We start from the raw sequence: 26,225 nt of genomic DNA on the forward strand, positions 1-26,225 counted from the left end.
CACCTGCCTTCAACAACTTTCATATAATGGCAGAGAGGGATCTTAAGACCATGCACAAAGTATGCCTGAACCATGTTGTGCTGTATACTCTGCATGACAAAATCACTGTGTAAAAGATAATATGCCCAGAGTGGCAAAAGCTGCATGAAGGCTCAAGCATGCACATGGACTGCTAGGTTTATGCTTACAGAGAGAACTGTTTTGTTTTATGTTGTAAGCTGTCTAATGAGAGAGGTAAATAAATAAATAAAATCTAATAAAAAATATAACGTATGATACAAGATGCATCTTTTCTTGTCCCATTTCTATGGGATTCACTCCCAATGGCTGTGTTTACATGCCAGTTTCAGTTAAGCCAAAGGTTGTGCTTTAAGTGACAACTTAAATTGGTAAGGCTGAATTGCAACAGTGTTGTTACATAGACAAGTCCTTACCACTTCTGTGCAGATGGGTTGCCATACTATCACTAAGATTCAGACTCAAACTTTGACATGCTTTGAACAGGGCTACTTCCACAAGACGTATATTTGAAATCATAGAATAAAAACATAATGATACTAATATATTACTTTTTTCTCTAGTTTTCTTTGGTGTATATGTTAACATATTTAGTGCTAATGTATTTTATGTGGTTTTGTAGAAGACATTCATTATGTTATTCAGAGGCACCTGCATGGAAATGATAGAGCTTGAATAGCAAATGTAGTCCATACAAATACAGCAAGCCAACCTGAACAAAAATGGTAAGGACTCGTCTACATTACGCCACTGTTGTGATTGAAACCTTTAATTTACAGCAGAGCAGTTGACACAACCGAAACTCAAATGACACTGGGTGCTCTGATCGGTGCAATAAAACAAGTACTTTTCAAACAATGTTTTCTGTTTGTTAGTGCAATTTTCAGTATTTATGGCATCGATAGTTGTTAGCAGGGCACTTCAAGCAGCCTGACGTTGAGGATTTAAAGAAACAAATCTAGTCTTGAATCTTATTTTTAGGATTATGATTCCTGAAAGTCATGGAAAACTCTCATCTTAAACAAATAAAACAATTTGAATTAGATTTACATCATTGCCACAAAACCAATAGCAAATGAGGGTGAGGGTTCTTCTGTTCAACATGTGACCTCCCCATTCAGAGCAGCAGGGAGCAGCAATTGGACGTTTCAATATGCCAAAACAACACAAAAACAAAGATACAAACAACATGAATCTACAAAGCTTTTCAGGCCTTCTCCATCTCTCCATCTCAAACGTGTCCTTACAAAACCCTAAATGCCCCGTCTTCGTGTTCATGATCTGACATAACACGAAAGTTTCACCAAACAATCCAAGTCTATACTACAGATCTGCCACAGAAACAGCAGGCCCATTGTAATAGCAATGCTAGGATGTCAAGGGAATCGCAAACACTTCACTCAGATGGGGAATAAAAAGAAATATAGCCATAGAAAAATCATGAACCATATGCCTAAGGAATATATTGCCACACAATCCTCTCTGTGTAGGCTAGCTTTTTGCTCCATGTTTCTACTATTTTTGGCTACATTCCTTCTGGGACTAAGAAGTGGTATGCAACGATCCTTCAGGACAAGGAAAGAGACAGTGAGGAAAATTAAGCAGCCACATGCAGAAAACTTTCTGAACAGTACGTTGATGATACAGAATATGAAAAATACAATAGCAAATCAAGGAAAATATGATATCAAGATGATTGGAAACACATGTATGTTAAAATGCAGGCATTTACTGGATTTCCTTTGGAGAATACAGACTCTTTTCTTAACACTCTGACTGCATTGTCCCTTGTGTTGATGTAATGTGATGTGAAAAGGCCTTGACACAGTGTCCGTATATGTCGAATACATAGACTCCTTGGAGCCTTTGACATCCAACTTGATAAACTCATATGCAAGAAGTGTAAGGGAAACTCCACAGGGTCTGCCTGCATTTATATTTCAGTGGGTTTGGAAAAAACATCTTAAAAATAATTTAAAGGCACAAAATAATAATACAAATACATACATATATATATATATATATATATATATATATATATATATATATATATATATATATATATATATATATATATATATATATATATATATACACTCATCTAAAGGATTATTAGGAACACCATACTAATACTGTGTTTGACCCCCTTTCGCCTTCAGAACTGCCTTAATTCTACGTGGCATTGATTCAACAAGGTGCTGAAAGCATTCTTTAGAAATGTTGGCCCATATTGATAGGATAGCATCTTGCAGTTGATGGAGATTTGTGGGATGCACATCCAGGGTACGAAGCTCCCGTTCCACCACATCCCAAAAATGCTCTATTGGGTTGAGATCTGGTGACTGTGGGGGCCAGTTTAGTACAGTGAACTCATTGTCATGTTCAAGAAACCAATTTGAAATGATTCGACCTTTGTGACATGGTGCATTATCCTGCTGGAAGTAGCCATCAGAGGATGGGTACATGGTGGTCATAAAGGGATGGACATCGTCAGAAACAATGCTCAGGTAGGCCGTGGCATTTAAACGATGCCCAATTGGCACTAAGGGGCCTAAAGTGTGCCAAGAAAACATCCCCCACACCATTACACCACCACCACCAGCCTGCACAGTGGTAACAAGGCATGATGGATCCATGTTCTCATTCTGTTTACGCCAAATTCTGACTCTACCATCTGAATGTCTCAACAGAAATCGAGACTCATCAGACCAGGCAACATTTTTCCAGTCTTCAACTGTCCAATTTTGGTGAGCTTGTGCAAATTGTAGCCTCTTTTTCCTATCTGTAGTGGAGATGAGTGGTACCCGGTGGGGTCTTCTGCTGTTGTAGCCCATCCGCCTCAAGGTTGTACGTGTTGTGGCTTCACAAATGCTTTGCTGCATACCTCGGTTGTAACGAGTGGTTATTTCAGTCAAAGTTGCTCTTCTATCAGCTTGAATCAGTCGGCCCATTCTCCTCTGACCTCTAGCATCAACAAGGCATTTTCGCCCACAGGACTGCCGCATACTGGATGTTTTTCCCAATTGATGCAAATCAATTTATAACTTTTTTGAAATGCGTTTTTCTGGATTTTTTTGTTGTTATTCTGTCTCTCACTGTTAAAATACACCTACCATTAAAATTATAGACTGATCATTTCTTTGTCAGTGGGCAAACGTACAAAATCAGCAGGGGATCAAATACTTTTTTCCCTCACTGTAACTGTGGAAATGTTAACACATACTCAGCAGAAATAAGTGTAGGTAACAAATCCATACCAATGAGTAACACTGGCTATCTGGTTTGAATTGTAGTGAAAGGGGCTTTTAAATCTAAACTAGAATACTAACTCACCCAGCATTTCACAAACAGCTTCTTCAAGCTCTACGGCTATCTCAGTAAATTACAAATTACAAGTAGGGAAGGGAAAATGAAAGGATAGTACTGGCAACAAGGATTTTACTTGTGTTTCTTCACTTTAACTCGGTTATACAACATACTCTCAGTTTGTGTTCCAACTACAGCATATTTACATTCTGTTCTCTGCTGTAATTAAAGAGAGATGAGCTAGCTGTCGATAAAAAAACATAATGCAGTTTGCGTGTCGTGTCCAATTTACTGCAAGATGAAAATTGAACAGACCAAATAAATAATTTGAGAGGTGAATCTAGAAAATGACATTGTTATTCATCCGTCTCTTTGTCACGAGTCGAGAACGAAAGATGCAAAACTTCAAGTAAACCCTCTCCCCGGGGTGAGATTCTGTAGTTCAAACAAAGTAAACAACTGTTTTTCTCTGATGCACATTTTAGTATTGCTGGAGGCAAAGTTTCCATCCCTCTGCAGCTGTTGCTGTGGCACAACTTACAGCATCGCGGGATTTCAAGGATAGACTGTTGAATATGCCCACCGCTCATCCAAGGGAGACCTATGCAAACCTATCTAGAGAAATAAATAATATTTCATAAGGCGGTCCAAATAACAGTTTATTATATTGGTTGAAGATAAGTTTCAAATAACGTGCACCACATATATGCTTTGTACAGCAGACATTCAATAAGCACATTTGTTTCAATTTGTTTAATTTGCTTTCTATAGATCCCCCCTAGGAGTTTTATTTCAGGTATCCCTTACAGTTTCACACAAAGTATTTGTACACTTGCTTGATGCATACTCTTACAGTGGTGTGAAAGTCAGAAGTGCCTTGAGTTGAGAAAAATATTGTGTAATTCTAGTGTATGAAAGTCTAACTAACTTTCTTTGTTAAGTAGTCAGCTATTTTAATCAAATTGTAATGTAATTTTATGAGTCAGTTAGTTTAATCACCTCAGAGTAATTGTATTAGTCTAGTCTAGGGTAAATGCCAGTTTTTAATTTCCTAAAATTCTGATAATTTTAAATACTTTTAAGAGAATCCAGGAATATAAAGATAAACATAATTAAGACATAAGAACATTAACACAAGTGGAACACATTTCAAACTATTAGGCCTGAAGTATCTTTACAGATATTGCTTTACATCTATATAAAAACATTAAATCAAAATAAACTATATATATCATTAAAATATCCAACTTCACACATACAAGAGAAACCAAAACCACAACATTGGTACAAACATTATAAGCTAATTTTCAAAGGTGCTCTGCCTCTTATTTACTTCATCTTTCACTTAATATCCATCTATCTGTCGACCCATCCACTACAACTACAGAGCATTCAATTCACCTAAGCAGGTAGTCTTTGGGAGGTAAATCCACATGATCACAGGGAGAACATGCAAAGTCCACATAGACAGACACCCAAGGCCAGAATTGAGTCTCAGGAGCTGTGAGGCAGCTTTACTATCTTTCAGAATATGTTGGAGAAACTGGAAAGGAGCAGATATCCAACTTCTGTGTTATAATCACAGACATGATTAAAAATGAAATTAAAACATTTTAGTTCATAATCTTAACTCCACAGAGCACAACATCCAACCCGACTGGTCAGGGAAGCACTTGAATGTTCCTATAGCAGTTTGCTATAAGCACATACTAGTCATTTAGCTTTCATGATATCTAAAAATATTGCTCCACAGCCCAGGACGAATCATGAAGGCAGGACATGATGACTGCATGCTTTGAAAATATCACTAAATGTCTGATGACTCCAGGATATTGAGTACTGATGTAGGATCACACTCTCTACTAGCAACTCTGAACTGGCCAGAATGAGATTGCCCCTCATGCTGCCTGTATACCCATACAACTCAGAAAATCTTATACAAGTTGTGTGAAGACTGTCAAACTCATCTAAGCTCTCATGGTGAAAATTGTGCAGCACTTTCTTGTTCTGCTGTTGACGTATGTGGCATGCAGTGTACGTCTTCTAAATTAACTACACTTAAATGATAAAACATGGTTGGCCAACATGTTTTATCAGGTGCTCTCATGTAATGATATGCATGGGGGTACAGTGTACCAGCAGATGGAATGTGCATCTGCAAATACCATGAATTTTCCATATGATGATGAACATTTAGTAACAAAAGGTTGCCTCTCTTGCATAGTGAAAGAATCCCAAAGATAGGTGTTTGCTCAATTGTGTAATTGGAAATGAATATTTGTGTTACAATTAACCAACATTCCCATATAGTTTGTCGTTTTTGTTTTGAATGAAGTACATTTTCTAATGTGACAGTAAAAGAAAATAAAATAAGACAAAACATTGTGAGGGTATCTGGAATAATAGTTTAAAGAATTTATTTACCTGGCTGAGGATATAAATTCCCCAGCAATTCAGTTACAAAAGAAAAGCATCAAAGTCTCGACTAAGAAAAGTGTAAACTGATAAACACCTTTGTGAATGTTCTGACAGTTGTTGGTCTGACTATTTATACAAATTCAAATAAAACTCACAATGTTCTCACCCTACAGCTGAAGCAAAGAACTTGTCGGCCAACTTGGTAAAGTTATTACATCCTTATTTATTTATTTAAAACAAATGAAAAGAACAGAGATATTTCCAAAGTTATTTTCGATTCCAAGCTGAAATAACAAAGCTATAGGGACTGAAGATTGATTGTTTAATACAATATATCTCTACTACACTGAAAGATTTAAAGGCTCCATAGACCTGAGAAAAAGCATTTAACTTGTGAAGAATAGCTGTGTGTTGCCTTCAGAATGTACCCAGTTGTCAAAAGGTACACAAAACACTTTAAACAACCTTAAGTGAATTCTTGTTGCCAGTACTGACAGTCGAATCAGTATAGCACAAGACAAATGCAGATTGCATGTTTATTACAGTGACGTATTTCACATTTCTCTGAATATCATCTTGGCTGACTTTAAGTCTATGTCTTTGGTGTTAAAGATCACAACCCACAGAATGATTTGAATGAATAGTCACAGAAAATATGACCAAGTGTCATTTTTTAATCTAAAGTGTTTACTAAAGTTTTGGGCTTGTTTATAGATAACCTTCGGCTATGAACTCTGGAAACCTGGCAACCCTGCCACAGGTCAGAGTTCATACAGAACATGTCTGGGAAACAAAGGTAGAGGTCTGTTGTTATGTCATACCTACATGTATAGTTATTGCATGTTTGCCAAGCAGCATAGCAGTTAATGGCAGAGGGGAAAAATGCTCTTCAAATGGGTTTCCACAAAGCTTTTGTCATATATTTTAGTACGTTTAGCTTTTAGGAACGGCTTTCTACCTTGTTCCTGTACTTTTTTAAATAATATTTAGACTACAATCATGGGAGGGCCTGTCGCTCGTCACTGAGCATTTATATTTTTTAATACATGCACAACTACATCACAGCAATTTGTGAGGCATTACACTATGTTATACCCTCTATGCTTTTTCAAAATGTAGACACATGGCAAAATGCAATGCAAATCGAGCTTCATTTAAAACAAATGTAAGTGTATTTCATTTACATAGGGAACAGCAGCCTGTACTGATTTACTGGCTTCCAAGTGTGACATCCCTTATAGCCAGAAAAGGTACAAAGGTTTATCTAAATGGTTATTTAAATTGCAGAGCTTAGGGCACCAAGAAATGTATCTTTTAGCAATAACATCTGGAGATGTAACATTTGCATAAGATGCTTTTTGTATAGAGGGAATTCATTAATGCTAGAGCTGTAAAACCACATCTTTGCACATGATTTACAGTAACTGCCACATTTCTTTTTCCAAAGGTGGGGAGCAGCATGTTGCAATATTTACACTTCACAATAAAGATTACAATTATGTAGATGGATTCAATTTCAGTACAAACCATTCCTTATCTTTCTTGCCATTTTCTATTTTGTATTCATTTCAGGACGTATTATATAATATAACCTCAGGATTTAAGATCATCGCTTAGGATTCCAGTTTCCATTATGATACCAAATGCTCCTGTCCATGGAGGAGGCTCCTTTAGAGCTTTTTCTGAAATTATGACACTGATCCATGCAGTCAGATGTGGTAAAAAGGAGCACGAAAACAGTAGGTTGGCCTTTAAATGTAAGATGTCATCAACTTCACATTTTCAATAAATACCGAAGACAGCATTTCATGTCCTTCTGTGGTGTGTGAAAAGGAAAAGAGAAATCAAACAAACCCTTTCTGAGCCATATCTCCTTTCCACATGGGGCAACCCTGCTGGAAAAACAACAGCCCAGCCTAGGCATCGCTGGGAACTGTAAAGTGTCAGAGTGTCGGGTGTGAGAATGGTCCGCTCTGGGTTACAGTTTTGAAAGGAAAGCTTGTTAACAACTGCACGGCCACAGAGCCTTTCATGTCTTAAACAAACTTTTCTGAAGCGTTGTTGAGAGTAGCAGTGATGGCCTGCTAAACAGTATCCCTGTGTCTGACAAGATGTATGTATTCAAGACCATCACAACAACTTTTCTTACATTTCTGAAGGCCGGGCTCCTTCAATCATTGTTAGCCTAACCTTTTGATCTGTTCGGAGCGAAAGCCAACTGCAGGCACGGTCAATTCGATAGCAAGCGGGGACAAAGGCGAAGGCTACAATTGCCAGGGATTAGGATTAATCCTCTTTCTATTAGGCACACTGAGATTTACTTGGATGGAACCCAAGCACAAATGCACCGGAGCAGCCCTCTTGATGGGAAAACATCTGCCATTTATTACGGAGGCTTGTACAGACAGAGAGGAACCAGTGAATTTGCCACTGCATTTTTAAACAGGACATGAGAATCACTTCACATCATCTGATCGCTGGTGAATTATTCAAATTATCCCAGGAACCTTGCTTAAGACACAACAAGGCCTCGTCTCTACCTTCAGTGTTGTGTTGCATTGTAAACAAATGTAATTTTGCTTGAGAAGTTGTCTTCCTACACGAGCTGGCCTGTATTTATTTAGTGTTGACGGATCTACAAGCGTGACCCTATTACTCAGATGAGCTGATTTCAAAGGTGGGAGTCTGCGACCTCCACCCTAACCAGCTGGTTCTCTTGAACTAATATTGTTCTGAAGAATAGATATTTATGAGGGCGGGAGCACACAAAGACAAGAGGGGCTCTATTAAATTATCCATGATGGAGGCACAAACCTCCCCAGGGCCTTTGCTCTCTTGCTTAACAAACTCCTGGGAGCTAGATTATGAAGAGTAACCAGCTGGGCTGTGTTCCCCCATAGCTCAACGTCACGATCAATGCCCAGCCTCATGATTAAGGGTCAACTGTGCCACCTCATCTTCAGGCAATCATTAAAAAAAAAAAAGAAGAAAAAATATAAAGAAAAGAAAAGACACCCTGGCACAAGTACTAATGAAAGCCATGAATCACATTTTGGTTAAGAACACATTAGTTCCATCATTAACTATAAAAGCCATGCCTTTGTGGAAATTACAGGTCTTTTGCAAACATGTGCTTAAGCCTATTAACTGGTCCTGGGAAGTTCCTCTGTCTGTCTTTGGAGTTCCCAAAAAATCAGGGTATGAAATTATTGATATACCTTCACTTTATAATGAAGGTATAGTTTATATATGTGTGTACTACAATCAGGTTACTCTTCCAACAATTTTCAACTTTTTTTGTTTTTAGCTGAGACATCTTGAAGAAAAACAAAATCACCAGTCAAAAATGTTCAAGAAAGAATGTAATAAGTGCCATTTGTGAAATTCAGTCTCCTGCTCAGTTATCATATTATTTAATATATTCCGGTTGAAAAAGACAAAGTATGTTTGTAAAGTTGAAAAAACTGTCCAAAAGATTCCCAACAAGGATCACATTAATCATGCTTGATTGTGAAGATGTTACGAGGCACAATTCATGGACAAAGGACATTTTGTCCAAATGTTGCAGAATGTTGCACAATCTGCAGAAATCAGTTTGCTGGGCACAATTTGCTTATATGTAGAGTCATCTTTTTCATACTATCCATCCAGTTATGTGTACATACCCAACAAGAATTGAAATTCAAAATATCAAAGAAAGCCTGAGGGAATATCTCAAAGCATAGTTTTTATGCCTCTGTGCCATACCAGTTTGAAAATAAACAAAACAATAATCTTTCCCTGTATAATGAAGACTTATCAGATTTTAATACAGAGACACATATATAAATATATATACACACATTATATATCTCTAAACAAAGGAAGCTGATACCAAGAGATGAATAAAGACCTAGAAGACAACCACATAAAAGATGAGAAGATGAAATCATAAACTTTGCAGGCGTGAAATAAAATCACAGAAAAACTGTTTCAAATTATTTATATGGCACATATAAGCAGCAGCAATGCAGCATGTAAACACTGTGCAGCTGCGAAGCACATATACTAATCCCTGTTTATTATGCTGGGTCAATATTTGTGTGTGAGGTTATATTTTGTATGTATTCTGATTTTAACAAATATGTTGTAGAAATGTATTATCCTGACCACACTGTCTTGTTAATGTTCACTGATTGTTGCAGATAGGTAAATTCTGGAACTTTAAAACATATCAAACACAATCCTATTATTTTCATGCTTAAATACAGTATAATATTAAATATTTTTCATTTCACAAATTATTTCTCAGTATTGTGTTGTTTGTCAATATTTGCTCTCTGAGATGTATTTTTTACAATATATTGACAACATCTCCTGGAGTCTACAAATGTGTGTTGCCATGTCATATTGTTCTGTCTTAACTTTATTATAATGTTGCCACAAATGGAGTTTAAAATTGAAGTTTGGATTAACTGAATGGACTTCCCAGCATTTGTTGCTTAACATCCCTCCTCCACCCCAAATACTACCTTTACAGCAACTACTTAGCTCATTCCACCTAGGTGGGGGTGGGGGGCTTCAAATGACCTTGTCCTTGTGTCCAGGTCGTCATTCCCTTAGACAAGCATGTCTAGGCCAAAATAAACTATTAACCTGCATTCTTATTGGGGTTGTCTGAACACCTGAATGTTATTTAGTTATTTAAGCTGGGTAGTGCCTTACCTTAACTGAAAATTCCAGTATGGCACCTCTGTTTTTGATGGGCAACTCACACAGCCAACAACAACTGGACATTAGCTGTGTATTATTGGAGTGTTTAGGATTCTAGATTTGTTTTTCAGCCCTGCATGCCTATCTGCTGCACTATTGTGTACTGACTGTGTGCAATTTATCTCTCGAGGATACATCAAGTATTGACAATTTTCCTAAGGACAAATAAACACTTTTTTGCTGAACTGCTCGGAGATGTCTGACTAGTTTGCATGGGAGGCACAGGGCGATTACACTGAAATTACAGCATCACACCATTAACATTCATACCTCTGGATTCACATGCATGCATCCCAAGGTACTTGATAAATGACACAGTTTGATGTTAATGCATCTTGTGGACGTAACACACCAACCTTTTCTCTCATTTTTAAAAATAGCTCCTTTCCATCCACTTGATGGAAAAAAAAAGAATGCCAGGTAACACTTCAAATAATTTTCTCCATTAATTAAACACAAAACATGTATAGATGGAACTGTCAAGAGTTAAGAATATGAAGTTAAAATCAGCTTTATAACGCTGCTTTCCACCAGCTTGTCAGCTTCACTACAACATATCGCCTTAGCCAGGGTTTGTGCAAATGTAGTTAAATGTAAGAATGCAAAATGGATATTAAGAATAATCTGATAAACACAACATTAGAACGGTCATAGGTTCAATTATACAATATTTAGATGTGTAGATTGTAAATGAACATCATATCAAATGGTCCTTGCATGGAATAAGCTAGACCACATTATGGAAGTTGCAGTACTCCTGTGCATCCCCCCCGCCCACCAATAATGCATTAATAAGCCCAGTTCTTTATATGATTCACTGACACATAAAGAAAGCAACTGTCATGAATCACTTTCAAACCTGCATGCAACTACTTTACCAATAGCTTTTATACAACTGAGTAAAGGTTTCAGAAATTCTGTTCTTCGATGCCATTTGATTCTGCTATATACTCCATTAGCAAGTGGTGACTCCAACTAAACAAGTATGGTTGAATTTATAACTGTACTGGATTTATAAAACATTTCATTGTTATAATTAAGATTATAAATAATAATAATAATACATCTTCAACTATAAACAAAATTATAGAAAATATAACTAATATAATGGAAACTCATCTACTCCAAATGTCCCACCTTAAAATAGCAAAATGGTTATCAATACATGGTCTTTTTGGTACTAAAGTGATATAGAAAACAACAAACAGACACTCCATTGGTATGAAAGTTTCAACTGCTACAATCTTTAAGTACAACTGGTAAAAAATAAATAAAAAAATAAACTTTTTTTTATGAGTTGCTCCGCAGCCAAAAACCTTCATTGTGCTGAAAAGGCACTTTGTACTCACAGGAAGATGGCATATTACTACAGGTTAATAAAATTTAGGGTTTTTAAATTTTTAATAATGCTTAGTGCGTATGTAAATATTTAATGAACTCTTTATGCCCCCAATATTTTAATAAAAAGGTTAATCAGCACAGGACGTAGAAGACTGCATAATCAGTGTCTATTTCGGTAGTGCGTGGGGGGGGAGGGGGAAGAAATGTATTGATAGCGTTCAATTCAAAAGGCACAAAATTAAACCGACATAATCCATTTCTGTTTTTTGAGTTTTAAAATGGGAAGCTACGTACTTTCAACGGAAATTATCCTTTAAAAAGCTCAACCCATGTGTCACAACAACTCAGAAAAGAAAAACCACAGATGCATATGAAATGATGTTAGTGGCAGAAATGACTTATTGTGGGTCATCCTCAAAAACCCAAGCACCATGTTTTTACGCTTTTCACTGTTTTTCTTATTGGTTGCTGAAAACACCAGCCATTTCACTACATGAACACTTTCTTAATTAAAAGTACAGGGTGTTGCAATATGCAATTAATATTTCTGAATACACTGAAGCAATTCGCTCTTTTCTGCCACTTAAATACCCTTAATACAGATGCAAACTACTCATGTACAATGGTCCCATGAAAAATGCACAACCCACTTAAAACCAATGGAAAGTCAAAGGAACAAATTCTGCCCTATCCGACATCTGTCATAACTTACGTACGTATATTAGTTTTTTTGTTGGAACAGAACATAAATACAAATAAAAGTGAAACAATTCCAGACTACATTTCTCTATCAGAAAGAAATGTTAAATATAAGGGAATTGTTGTCTTAACTTACTAGGTTTTATCGTATTTCATCAAAAACAACAAAATTAATAATACACTGATCTCTATCCATGATATCCAGCATGAGACAATACTAGGTTCTGATTAATGACCAAGAAGCAGTCTCTTAAACATGCTCACCTGCTCGTAATTGAACGTTTACCAGTAATTGAACTGCCGGTTGCAGTGCATAAGATACGGTGAATAACAGATTCCTAGGAGATTCTCTATGCTAAATGTTTATGGCATTCGGATATCTGCTATAAACTCACCATGTATGAAATTTCACAAGTTCTGGACCACTGACACAATGTTTAGATGCAGAAGAGGGCCAGGGAACAAGAGGAAATAGGGAATGAAGATAATGAAAAGGCTACAGCTATAATCACTTGGGAACAAATGGAATATAAAGCAAAAAAAGCTTTTTGTAGGGAAATTGAGATCCACCTACCTAAAGTGAGGGATTTGTGTGTAGCACAAAACATAATTGCTACGGTGTCTGCTGGAGTGAATCCTGACTTCTTCCTGGAAAAGAGAGAGGAAAAAGAAAAAAGTAAAACAAAACAAAACATTAATTGATTCCGCAAGGAAGCTGTCAATCTCGCCCTCCAAAAATGCAACAAGGGGATGAGTGGAACATGAAGGTTTGGAACCGGCTGCTTTAAACACAGCATGGTGGAATGCAATGTGCTCAAAGGTAACAGCAATACTCACCCTGTAGAAAACACAAACGTTAAAACCATGAAGCTGAGCTGGATGGAGAATACTGCAAAAGACAAATAAACAAAAACATTGGCTTGTTAAGGACCACAGAGAGCAGAGGCAAAAAAAAATGAAAAAAATGAAAACTTCAAAGTTTCTACACAAGGATATTTTACAATCAAACTCTTGTCTACCAGAAGTGTATTATTAGCTGTGCTGGTTTCAAATACTTGTAGGTCTTCCACACAGTGGTGGGTCTACCAATGAGTGGCTATCGCAACCGAGCAACCTATTCATACCAGGTATTGTTTGGGTACATATTGCTAATCAAGGACATTAATAGCAATAGTGTATGTAATAAAATAAATAAAATATGTTGACCAGTAGAATACACAATAATGCTGATCTTTTTCTGCCTTCTTATTTGTTTTAATTATTCAAATGATATGTGAATTTGTAACAGGCAATCTGTTTTTTAAATCTAAAGTTTCTCCACACCGACTTGGGTATAATACAGTGACTTTGAAGTAGAATCAGAGCAAATATTCAACTTAGTAACAGCATTTGGAGAGCTTAAATAGGATCCCCTCTGACGTTGTATTGTAATTAGGTGGGGTTTGGTACTTTTGCTTTTTCTGTCAATGGAGTTTTAAATGCCATTGGGGTTGATATTGAGAGGAAACGCACAGTGCATAGTGAAAGAGTCTGGGCTGAAGCTGGGCCTGTAGATTTTCACTGTCACTATTTTTAGAGACATGGTTAAAAGCATACTGGTGTTGACATTTCATTGGTTACACATTCGCTTAGTTTTCACAATACATTGCAGGGATAAAACAAAAAAAGGTTAATATGCATTTAAAAAAATACAAATAGAATAATATTTTAAACTCAGACTATTTATACTGAATCCATGGTAAGTTCAGGGTGTATTATGTTAAAATATTGGGGGGGAGGGGGTTAAATGTTTAAACATTTACTAAATGAAACTAAATCTAACACCCTAGTCTGAAATAAGCAGGTGATTTTAATTGTCGATGACTTGCCAGCCCAGTGGTGGGGCATCAGTGACAACAGGCGACAGCAGACTGCAAACACATATTCAAGTAATAATATAAACATGCGGTATGTGTTTTTAAAGGCATAATGACTAACACAACTGTTGTTTATATAATTTGATTAATATTCTAGCAGCCCAGTCATTACTCAAACAAAATAACAAAAAGGCTTAATTTGGCTAGTTGATATTATATCATGCTGAAATGTAGCCTCTAGTTAAATGACTCTTAAACACCTTTTTAATAAATCATAAAAAAGATCAGTGTGGAAATTCCCAAACATTTAACTAAGAATAAATAAGAATATATGAATACTACACATAAAATGGGTTAAAATTAGTATCAACAGGATTGACTTTTAAAAGGCACAAGCAGCATCATGAAACAAATCAGTACCATTATAATCTTTCTTATGTAATTGTTACAAGATTCAACAAATAAAAACATATAACAAAGTTAGTGTTAGTTATATACTTCCTATAACTAACTTTCTAACTTATTTAAAGTCATTGATCAGTGATTGAGTATACAAACATGATATTCTGGAATTGTTTATTTAACCAGACAAAAAAAAAGCAATCATTTTGTTCCTGCATCATTTTTATAGATGCAAACCTACTTCAGGAAATTAAATGTATAATATTTGAAATGTGACAAATATTTTACAGTGGCTGATTTTACAGTTCACCTGCTGAAAAACAATTCCAAAGTGTTTAGTAAGTATAGTGATAATTGATACTTTAAATATCAACAATTGCAACATTCGAGTCGCAGCCACTGTGCTTGACATAAGAAAGATATTTTAAAGTTTGCATTAAGTGCTAAATACAGTAATGAAGCAAATAAACAAAAGAGATATTCATATCAAAATGAGCTTTTGACTTTCCTTCATAGTTTGGAATTGGAAACCTATGGCATGGAAATGCTTCACCAGCATTTAGATATCTTCATCTCCTTCCTTCATACAAAGGCAGTCCCCTCCTTTGATTCCTCTGATGTGAACAAATTACTTTAATACAAAGAGAGATGAAAAGGGTTCTCTGCCAGATCAGCTCTGACACGTAATGAATGAGGCCCCCTATAATGAGGGTTTGTGAAACTGTCTGCAGACAGTAGTAACCAGTTCACATGATACTATAACAAAACAAGACGGTCTCTTAAGAATTCATCCAAAACTTCCAACACTCAATTAATCTTGATAGAGGAGTAATGGGGGACTATTTCAGATCAGCCACAGCAAGTCCCCATTCCCTCCCAGCAACCAACTCTGTCTTATAGGAAATTAATATGATGTAGTTCTGTCTGGCTTTGTAGATCCAATTTCTCTCTTTTAAAAAACAGATATTACTATTTTAAAAGTTTTTTGTTTTGTTTTGTTATGTCTGTGCATTCATAGTTTCCTCTCAACAGGTATGGAACTGCACCTGTACCAGTGTTTTACATAGTGAGAATATGTCAATAATTATTTACAAAATCCTGAGAGTGAGTTGCAAATTGAGTACATGTTTGCCTGCCTGCTCCATAACCCATTGTACCAAAAACATTTTCCAGGTGATCTTGGATGGGTGTCTGGAAAAGGAAAAGGTAAGCTTCACCGAGGCTCTTTTTCTATGTTGAGCAGATACAATACCTCTCAGTTAATGTTGTAATCTTTTAAATCTTTCTAAGGTGTAGGGAAATGTTTACTAGAGCAATTGGTTGTTTTTGTTTTCGTGAACTGTGATTAATTTGTTATGCTACAAGTATTTATTCCTTTATTTATGATACCGGCGAAGTGTATAGTGAGTAAAGCAAGAAAAGCTTTTTAGGTGGTTTATACAAAAAACATATATACAATTTGTTTTAATAATAATAATAATAATAATAATAATAATAATAATAATAATAATAATAATAATAACAACAACACTACTACTACTACTACTACTACTAAAAATTATAATTATAGAGGGGGGAACAAATATGTGTACATAATCTGTGTGGACAGTTGTGCTTCTTTCTGAAAAATGTAATGTATACTAAAATCTCGATCGATGCAAAAAGAAAACATGTTTTATTTAACCAGCTCACAACTTTCCCATAAGGATATTCAGGCCACAACAAATGTGTATCTTGGATCTGGAAACCCTCCGGTTAGATTAAAAGTTATGAATGGACAAAAACAACAAAAAACAAGAAAACAGCAGTGTAATGATTTTGAACTAATTTTGAAATAAAGCTAAAAACAATACGGAGGTTTTATTTCACGAAACTGTAAATGACACTTCTGTGCCCCTTTCACAATACACTGTATTTACAGTTTAAATATATCACTGCACTGATTTCCTGATCACAGTATTTTTCATTTCTTAAAAAATGATTAAAAGCAAAAATGCTTCTATTTTCAAATTATATTAGTTTTCCTAGTGAACATTTTAATTTATTGACACATTGCCTGTAATACCATTGAATAAAACAAACAAGATTCAGGTGTCAGTAGCCATGTACACTGCTCTGTTAGCCTACATATCAATGTGCATCATTTGCAGTAATAAAACGACCAATTGAGATGATTAAGCTACCACAATAGGTAGCTTTCAGGAGCCTATACCGTCCCTCTTGATGCTGGAGGACTGAAAAACAGGTTACTAAGCCAACTGCACTTCTTCAAGTCACCAAGACAATTTCAGGAATATTTGTTTTTGCCTTTGCCACTGCCTTTATGGCAACAAAGCAGGGTATATAATCAAAATATACATCTGTAGACAAGTAATTTAGTTCTTGCCTTTTCACCAATATACTCGACTGTTAAATAAAACACTTTCAATCGCTAGAAATGTACTTTAAAACTAATCCAATACAATAACCAGCTGTATATGCCCATTTTTTTTCTAACCCTAACCCCCACCCCTGGTTATTCTGTATAAATAAACTGAGTAAGGCAACGTCCCTAATACATAATATATTATTTTTAATGTAATTTTATTGCAGAAGGAAAAAAAAACAATAATGTTACAATTTTTCAAAGAGAGACAATAATAGCTTCCTTTTAACCATTTGGATTCACCCTTAGGGCTATTTGCTTTTCATGTACTGATTGAAACAGTCATTCAAGTGCCTCCAAAAGCCTGAGTGAGAAGGCCTAGGGTTTGACATCTGTTCTTGGCACTTCCTCCTGAAGCAAAGGAAGGTGAGCTTTCACACTCTGATTCAAACTTTCTTCATATCGTATGAATGATCTTCTTAACCCAGCGGTTTCAAAATGGGACTCCAAAGCTAACAAATTGCTTTAATACATAAAGGGATAAGTAGAAGTCTGAACAAGATTAAAGTAGATGCTGACTTATAATTAGCGCAGGCGCCCATGGCTAGGGATCACTATTAAATCTTTGCCACTAGTGATTAACTAGAGATGTCGAGGGAGGGCCCAGGAACCATTCCGCAACCTACCACAAAGAGAAGAGCAGATTATTAACCAGGCAGGGTGACACTTACTGATGAAGACGACCACAACCAGACTGAACCTGTCCAGGTCTATGGTGGGGTTGGAGAAAGTGTCACAGAAGGTGGTGTAAATAATCATGAGAAGCACACAGCTGCTGATTGCTCCGAAAGGAGGTTTTCGCCTCTCCAGCCAGTCTTTACTACAGCGTCGGAATATCTGAGGAGAGATCAGTACAGCATATAGATACGCAAATCCACAGGTTGCATTCAAAAGACAAGCAGGGCATCACAAAATCAATGTGACAGCAGAGTGGCATGCAATGACTGAGAGCTGCCCCTTGAGGTTTCAAGCTTTCCTGTCCCACCACTTCACTGCTTGGAAATGTAAGCATTTTTAGTGCAACTTCCAGCGGGCACCCATAATGAGAGTACATTTTCGACTACCTTCCAATTGGGTACTAATCATGCCAGATGCTCTTTGCTAGCTGTCACTGAGACATGCCCATTAAACCTCCCTTAAGTTTCGCTCCTCTGTTGATTCTAATGGATGAATGTAATTACCAGGGTCCCCTTTGTATCAACAAACAATTTTGAGCGCGAGTTTGAGAACATGAAGGAGAGAAAAAAAAATCCCTCTGACATCTTAAGGAATTTCACTGGGGTGGCTAATCGAAAGTGATCAGCGGAACATTTTAATATTTAAATAGCCAGCAATGCACCAGAAGTTTCTAATTAAATTATAACTCATGCTTGAAAAGCAAAAGTGCATGTGTTGTGGGAGCTTAAATAATTCAGCCGCCCCATATCTAGTCTCTGTTAACCTGAAGACAAATGGCATTTGCAAGCTTTTAGATGAGAACTACTAGAAAAATTAACAACAGGGTCTTGTATAGACTTTACCCTTCAAACTTGAAATTCAAACTGACTCTGTTACTGTGCGATAACTTTAGAAACTTGGGGGAAAAAAAGGATTTTGTTACTAATCCTAAAAGACATTTGTCATTAGATTGCAAAATGGTTACATCAGCCTTCGCTGTGAACGACTATGGTATTTCTACATCATACCTTCAGTAACCCTAACATCCTGAGTAACTTATTTTTTAATAGAAATTCACCATTAAAAGAGTGGGAAAAGACAAGAAACTGAATAATTCAATTATCTTATTAGTCAATTCGTAACTGGGATTCTGAAGGATATATGTGCACAATTTCAATGAAGTGTAAAATATTTAGGATGAAAAAAATCTCATATTAATGATAACATCATATATATTACAAAAACTGAAGCTGTCCCTTCTTAGTCTGAAGGAATCCAGTGGTTTTCCATGGCAAAAGAAAAAAATATGATTTAACATTTATAACAGAATTACATCAGGCACATTAATGGGATAGAGTTCCAAGTTATTTATTCATTTATAAATTTTCAAGAAGGTTAGCTTTTGACCAAATAATACCCCTGTGGTGTTTGTTTTTTCAGAGGAATTAAAGGGGAAATTTAAAATATATAACATATATACATATAACATTATATATATATATATATTAGAATATCTGGTGTTGCTGCAAGTTTATTTCAATTCAAACAAAAGTGTCCCGATATACACTAAGTGTTCCAATCATTTTTTTTTTTTTTTTTTACTTCAAAAACAGAAGCTTTTCTCTAAAATTAAATGTATAACGCAGTGTTGTGCAACTGGGACACAAATCACTTTAACTTTAAAATAAGGGAGGGACATGCAATGTGAATGAATCTTTACTCCTCTTTAAACACATGAACCCCTAGGTATCGGTAACTAGTATTACCTACATATTGATGATAGCTACACTTACAGGAATCACAGACTCGTCAGTGCCTCATGGAGCCCGTCTACAACACATACTTCTAAAGAGAATAACATTCAACAGCATAACATTGGTATCATTTTTTTTCTGTGTGAAGACCGTACAATATTTAGTTGTTGTAAATAAAGAAGAGTTTCTATCTTTGGATTACCATGTGTAAATCGTGTTTTCATTTCCAAATAAGACTTTCATGAAGAAATAAATGTAGGCATTAAAGTAATATGAAAACAAAATGGGAAAAGTACTGCACTATGTATGTGTGTGTATATATATGTGTAATATATTTGTATTCCCTGTAATGTATAGATTAATTTTAATAGTGATGTTGTTAGACTTGCCATATTGTGTTTATGTAGAATATTGTGTATCAGGGTGGCAGATCAAGGGTTGTATTCACGCTTGCCCCTGATAAATAGAGCAGATGGTATTGTAAAGACGTGTGCAGTGCTGTTATAGAGCACCTTCCCCATTGTGATGTGGCAGCATACATTTCAGGGGCTTGGCATCATTAACATGTTTGGCAAATTAATTCTGATGACAGTGAAGTGGAGACCCGAATAGACAATATTACACTGTGTTAAGACCAGCAGGTTTATTTAAAAAGGAACGTGCTTATTGAACAAACTATAAGATTCTAGCAAGGCGACACTGACTGACAGAATGATGCTATTAATGGAGCAAAAGTAAACGATGAAGGAAAACATCTGTAATAAAATGTCCTCTTTGGAGACAGGGGTGTAGTGCAACTGTAGGGTGCTGTGCTGGCCCCTTACAACTTAGACAGTGAGAGTACCATTTCTGTACGATATTTATCTGTTTTTGCACCTAGTAATAACAAAAATTAAAAAAAAAAAACGAATTACATTGTTTTTAAATAACTTGACTATTTGATGTCTATGGCATGAATTCTTGTAAACTGTATTACTCGCATGAATTACAGTATTTTTTTAAATACTTTTGTTTAAGTTATCAACAACAGTGACAGAAAATCATACATATTATGATGAGCAGAAAAATTATGAATATACATATCTCCAGTGCCATGACGTATGATTTACATTGTCTCTCAATGAGTACTCTGCTGCTGGCTGTACATCCTTAAATCACATGGACACATGGTGATGTCCAAAAATTCAGTCTCTTAGAGGGATTTGCTTTATGCCCTTGACTGGTTGTGGATTGGCAAGGTGCTATTAGTATAAATGCATTTGCACCGGTTTTATTTGTTTTAATTTAATCATTTAATCAATTTTGAGAATTTAGTACTTGAGTACTAAGTGTTACAAAAATCAAGTACTCGAAATGAATGACACACAACACTGTGCTACATTTGGTTAACAAATATTACTGACATGACATGGGACAAATCTGAATTTTGATGTACTTTAATGTACTAATGGTTTGCCTCACCATCACTAAAGCCTTGTCGTCTAAGGTTAAAACCCACCCACATCTATATAAATTAAAAAGGTTCACACGTTAAGGTTGTAAATGCATTTGACTGAATAATTTCAAATTACATTGAACTATATTCAAGTGATAAAATGTATAAATGTAAAGTATTCCAGTAGTAAATGAATGCTCAAGTAATTCTAATTATACAGAGTTCTCTAAACAACCAAAATGCAATGCAGAACAAGGAACAAAGCTCTTTCTTATAATTCACAAAGCCTTTGGACAAGCTTTACTTTATGCCCAAACTACTGAAACTCTTTTAATTTTATTGTAAATGCAAACTAAAAAAACAAAACAAGCAAAAAAACATGGGGTCACAAATTAATGCATAAATCCATTGTTGATAGCAGATAAATTCGAATTGTTCTGATCATGAAAAATACCTTTCATGAAGCGTCTGTTTCAACCACGCTGATTAAAGAATGCATGATACTTCAGTGACAAGATGGTATTATTAATTCATTGCAAACAGTGGATTTGGGTGTGTTACTTTGAAAAATGTTCAAAACTGGCGGCCTGTAATAAAAGCACTGAGAAAAATTCTAGCTCATTAACATTTAATCATAAAATTCTCTTTCATATGAAATACCCAATATAGACTGTCAGAATCAATCAGGTGTCCAGAAAGGAGAAGACATGCCAAAAGGATGGGGAATATGTCAATTGTGGCAGTCGCTGTTTCTTCTATCTGTCATGTTGCAACCCAGAATTCAGCAGAAAAGTGATGTTGAGGTAAAAGCCTTCCTGCCAATGTGGCTCTGCCTGATAGCAGTCAGTAGGTAGGTTGAGTTAACCTATTACAGTGGAATACCTCTCTAAAAGGCAGTCTTCATGGTCTGAAAATGTTGGGGATATTTGGATTAAACCTTTCTTTACATTTCCCTAAATCCTTAATATGCATCTTTTGTATTCACCATATGAGGTGAAGGGGTTGGAAGTGACTGGAAATCACTGGAAAATATATATGCTTTGGCTCAATGTGACACTTGAGTATCATGCAACTTTCTCAAAGGCTGTGGAAGAAAGCATGCTAAAAAACCTACGCAGTTTGGGAAATTAAGATCTTACATTAAACAAATGGCTGAAATTACACCTACGTAGAAGAACATTATGATGGTAGTGATGTGCACCACTAAGGAGAAGACGCAACAATCAAAGTTCTCTTCTAATCATTAAAACCATATTAGTTGTCTTAGCTCCAGTCCACACTACAGAGCTTTTAAAATCAATACTAAACAATACAAGTATGCTGCTTACAATATATCAAATATGATGTGTTGAATTTATTTTGCACTGGTACTTTGTGTTACTGGATTTATATTTGTGATTCTCAACATTGTTTTATTGTAAATACCTTCTTCTATCACACTGTTGGTAGTTATAGTAAGATGTATTTACTGATAGTTAAGCTTATCCATAGCAAATTATTAATGCCTTTTAAAAGATTCAAGAGGATACATAATTGAATTTATATTTACTGGCAGGTAGTAACATTGGATTTTGTTCAACAGTGTTGTTTGTGTTAAATCTTAATTGAATTTGTTAAGAATTTCAATTATAGTTTCTATTTATACTCATGTACATATCAAAAAGGCTAATTCTATTTAGAGATGGACGAAATTGATTTTATTTAAGGACACATGATTAGAAAAATAGTACTAGAGTTACTCATCATCAAACGTATCATGATATAATAGAAGTAGAGAGAGAATTGTTTTAATGACTCATAGCTCTAATAATGCTGATTTAGCAAGACAGTACACAGATAAAGATGCCCCTCCACATTGAATATCCTGTTCATTTACTAATTAATAATGTAACTTTCAGAAATGTTTTTCAGTTTCATTTAATAATAAGTAAAAATAACATAATTGATTGTATCACACAATGCAGCCAGCTAAATTAGAAAACTGAGTAGTACTGAGGTGTCCTAAAGGTGTAGTACATACGTTTTAATACTGTTATTGAGTTTGGTTTGGTTTGGTTATTGACCTGGCCAAGAACAGTATTCTGCTGAAGGTTGTCTAATTGTGAATGTGTTAGATTTCTGGTGGGATGTATTATAATTGTTGTTATTATTATTATTATTATTATTATTATTATTATTATTATTATTTTTATTATTATTATTATAATAAATTATGACTGTTTATTATTACTGAAGCCAGTAACCCATATTAATACATTATCTGGTAATTATCTGTATTATACATGCAGTACATAAAATAAACCTAAATTGTTTTGAACCCCTCAAGTATCAACATATTGTTTATATTCCAAGAAAACGTATCCGGTGATTAGACACAACAATAAGAAGATTTTAAACTACAAGCAATACTTTGAAATGTTCATGTGATTTTCTGATTATTCAGTATTTCGTTCTCATGTGTGTCTATGGTAAAGAGACTTCAGGAGTTTTAGCTAATTATTTCCATGGTGTGCATGTGTGCAAGTCCCAGTGATTTCCTCTTTATTCAATGCAGTGATATGGAAAACGTCACAGTAGAAAACACTGTCCAACAGTGGATTTTTACATGTCAACATTTAATTGGAAAGGAAAGGAAATCTACCCACTTGCCTGGAATCTAAAAAACATTTGATCAATAATTACTACCAATGTTCACTTATGGGTCTGAAATCTGGTCACTTTACACAAAAATGATACAGAAACTGCGGCCGACACAAACAAGCATGGAAAGATGTATGCTTGGAATAACACACATTAAGACACTGAAAAACAAATAAATGGATAGGAGGACAAACTAAAGTATTTGACATAATTGAAAGGGTGAAAAATTTAAACTGACAATGGGCTGGACACACTGCAAGGACACACTGTACTTTTTGTTACACCCATGTAAAATAACTCTTTACCAAATGCATGCATGCCATTTGAAATAAAAACAATATCAATGAATATAACAAACTAAATACAGAATATAACTGCTTATAACGGTATCATAAGTACTTAATGTATTTTCAATAAATTGTAGATAATTACTAGGATTACATTAATTTGTAAAATATAACTGAAAATATATAGTATGGTGTATTAACATAAAACTAATTGTATGTAAAAAATAAAAACAACAAACAGACCCATTTAAAAACAATACTTTCATTAATTCTCAGATCTCTGTTGTGCAATGACACTTGTACAAACACAATCAGGAAACAGAGCTCCACCTTTGTATAAGACTGTGCATTCAATTTAATTTGACTCTGCATAGCTATTCAATCTGCACGTAACCTAAAAATGGTCATTTTCATCAGCAAGATTATTCAGAGTTGTGAAAGTGAACCTCAGATACAGACTCACCTGCCCAACAATAAGAGGTACCACCACAGTCATGAAGAGCTGAGAGAAGATGGAGGAGAAAGGCACTGAGGAGGAAGAGCCAAGCTGGAAAAGGAAGAACAAATGGAGCACTCAATCAATTAGTGTGATTAGTCAGGGTAATAGAAAAAAAAAAAAAGGAAACCAATTTCCAAACAATTACAACACACACATTTCATAACAATTCTCCTTTTTTAACTAATGTACCTATACAAAATAATAGTGATTGCCGTGAATTTAGAATTAAATATACACAATTAAGGAGATGTTCTCTATTATCCTTGTTAAATGCACCATCAAGCCTATTAATATGCATTCTGAAGATGGAGAGAAAGATCAAAGTAAGAATGAAACTCAACCGCATTGACCAACGGAAACAAGGTGCTGAATACCTCAGTCGCAGCCTGAATTGAAGAATAGTTACACTATAGGTATAGACATAATGTGTGTGTAATGGGATAGTTCAAATGTAATAAAAAAAACAATCGCAACATGTACATATTCAGATTACAGTGATATTATTCTACAAGCAGAAGAACACTACCGATCTGGAGAAAATAAAGATATAAAATATTATTTTTTTTCATTCAAGAATTCGAGCCATAGGCAGGAAATACATATTTGTACAACACATACTAGCCCATCATTTTCTCATTAAGGGGATCCTTTCAAAAACAATTGATTATCATTGGCTTAGCTACTGGTCTTACAACTCACAACAAACCCTGAAACGTACTGTTAGTCTGCACGCATTTTGTTTATCTTTTGTGACGACTTTGCCACAAAAGAGATGCACAGGGTATCTAGAGGAGCTGGAAGGTCAGGTGCACCTTTTCCAATTTCTAAATACAGGTCTTCACAAATTCACAAATTAATCATGATTCATTGCAAATGTAATCGCATACTTAAATTACATAAAACTTTTTCATATATATGAGTGTATTTCTAGCAGAATGGGTGTAAAATAATCCCCCAGAAATGCTTCAAATCAAATCTTGTTTTAATAATAATGTTTTAATCAATTCTGTAAAAAAAAAATCCCAAAAAGAAGAAACTTTCACAAGAGGGTCTCAAGCATTTTCTGCTTCTTTAATATACATGTGTATGGAGGTCGCGCTTAACACGGTTTCAAAACAACACTGTAAAATAATTAAAGAACAAATTCACTAAGCACAATCAATTATTTTTATAAGGTAAATAATCGTACAACTTATATATTATTTTAAATGCATAGATTACATATATAGATTATATATATGTTTCGTTTTGTCATTCCCTACACTTATTTACCATTATTTATCTCTCGCTGGCTTCCATTGGAACGTGTCTTCTTTTCTAACGTTTTAAGGAGACATGGGTTTCCTTTTACATTGTGTCAGCAGCATGGCTCCCTGTACTGAAAAAGGACACCTGTGAATGCAGTTAGATCTTCAAATTAACTTATCTAAACTTAAATAGTGAATAAAGTTCAAAGAAAATCTGCACTGCACATTATAGACATTTAAAGGCATAGGCTCAGTATAGGAACTAAACCTATTGAACTGCAGGTCACATATTTCTTCTCACTGAGACAGTTGCTCAGCCAAAACAGTCTGTTAACATTTTCAGAAGATGCTGCTGCTTCCATATCATTGACTGACGCTGATACTCTATTAACTATGGTAATTAACATTTCATTCGCATTACATTTTGTCAGTTGATGAACCCTGCCTTCTTTCACAGATTGACATTATTCTTTAAAAAAAATTCCATCC

The 26,225-nt window shown here is 35.2% G+C and overlaps 1 protein-coding gene across 1 annotated transcript in view; it reads right to left on the bottom strand.

Annotated features, from left to right (window-relative positions):
* slc10a7 (solute carrier family 10 member 7) overlaps window positions 1-26,225 on the bottom strand; it is a 142,288-nt gene that overhangs the window by 10,078 nt on the left and 105,985 nt on the right. Inside the window, exons 7-10 of the mRNA XM_066718441.1 lie at window positions 24,454-24,537; window positions 17,889-18,054; window positions 13,372-13,423; window positions 13,109-13,182 (exon numbers count right to left, since the gene is read on the bottom strand). Of these exons, the coding sequence (XP_066574538.1) occupies window positions 13,109-13,182; window positions 13,372-13,423; window positions 17,889-18,054; window positions 24,454-24,537 (376 nt within the window). The remainder of the gene's footprint in view (window positions 1-13,108; window positions 13,183-13,371; window positions 13,424-17,888; window positions 18,055-24,453; window positions 24,538-26,225) is intronic.

This window comes from Amia ocellicauda, chromosome 12 (genome assembly GCF_036373705.1).
Source record: "Amia ocellicauda isolate fAmiCal2 chromosome 12, fAmiCal2.hap1, whole genome shotgun sequence".
Classification (NCBI taxonomy): Eukaryota; Metazoa; Chordata; class Actinopteri; order Amiiformes; family Amiidae; genus Amia; species Amia ocellicauda.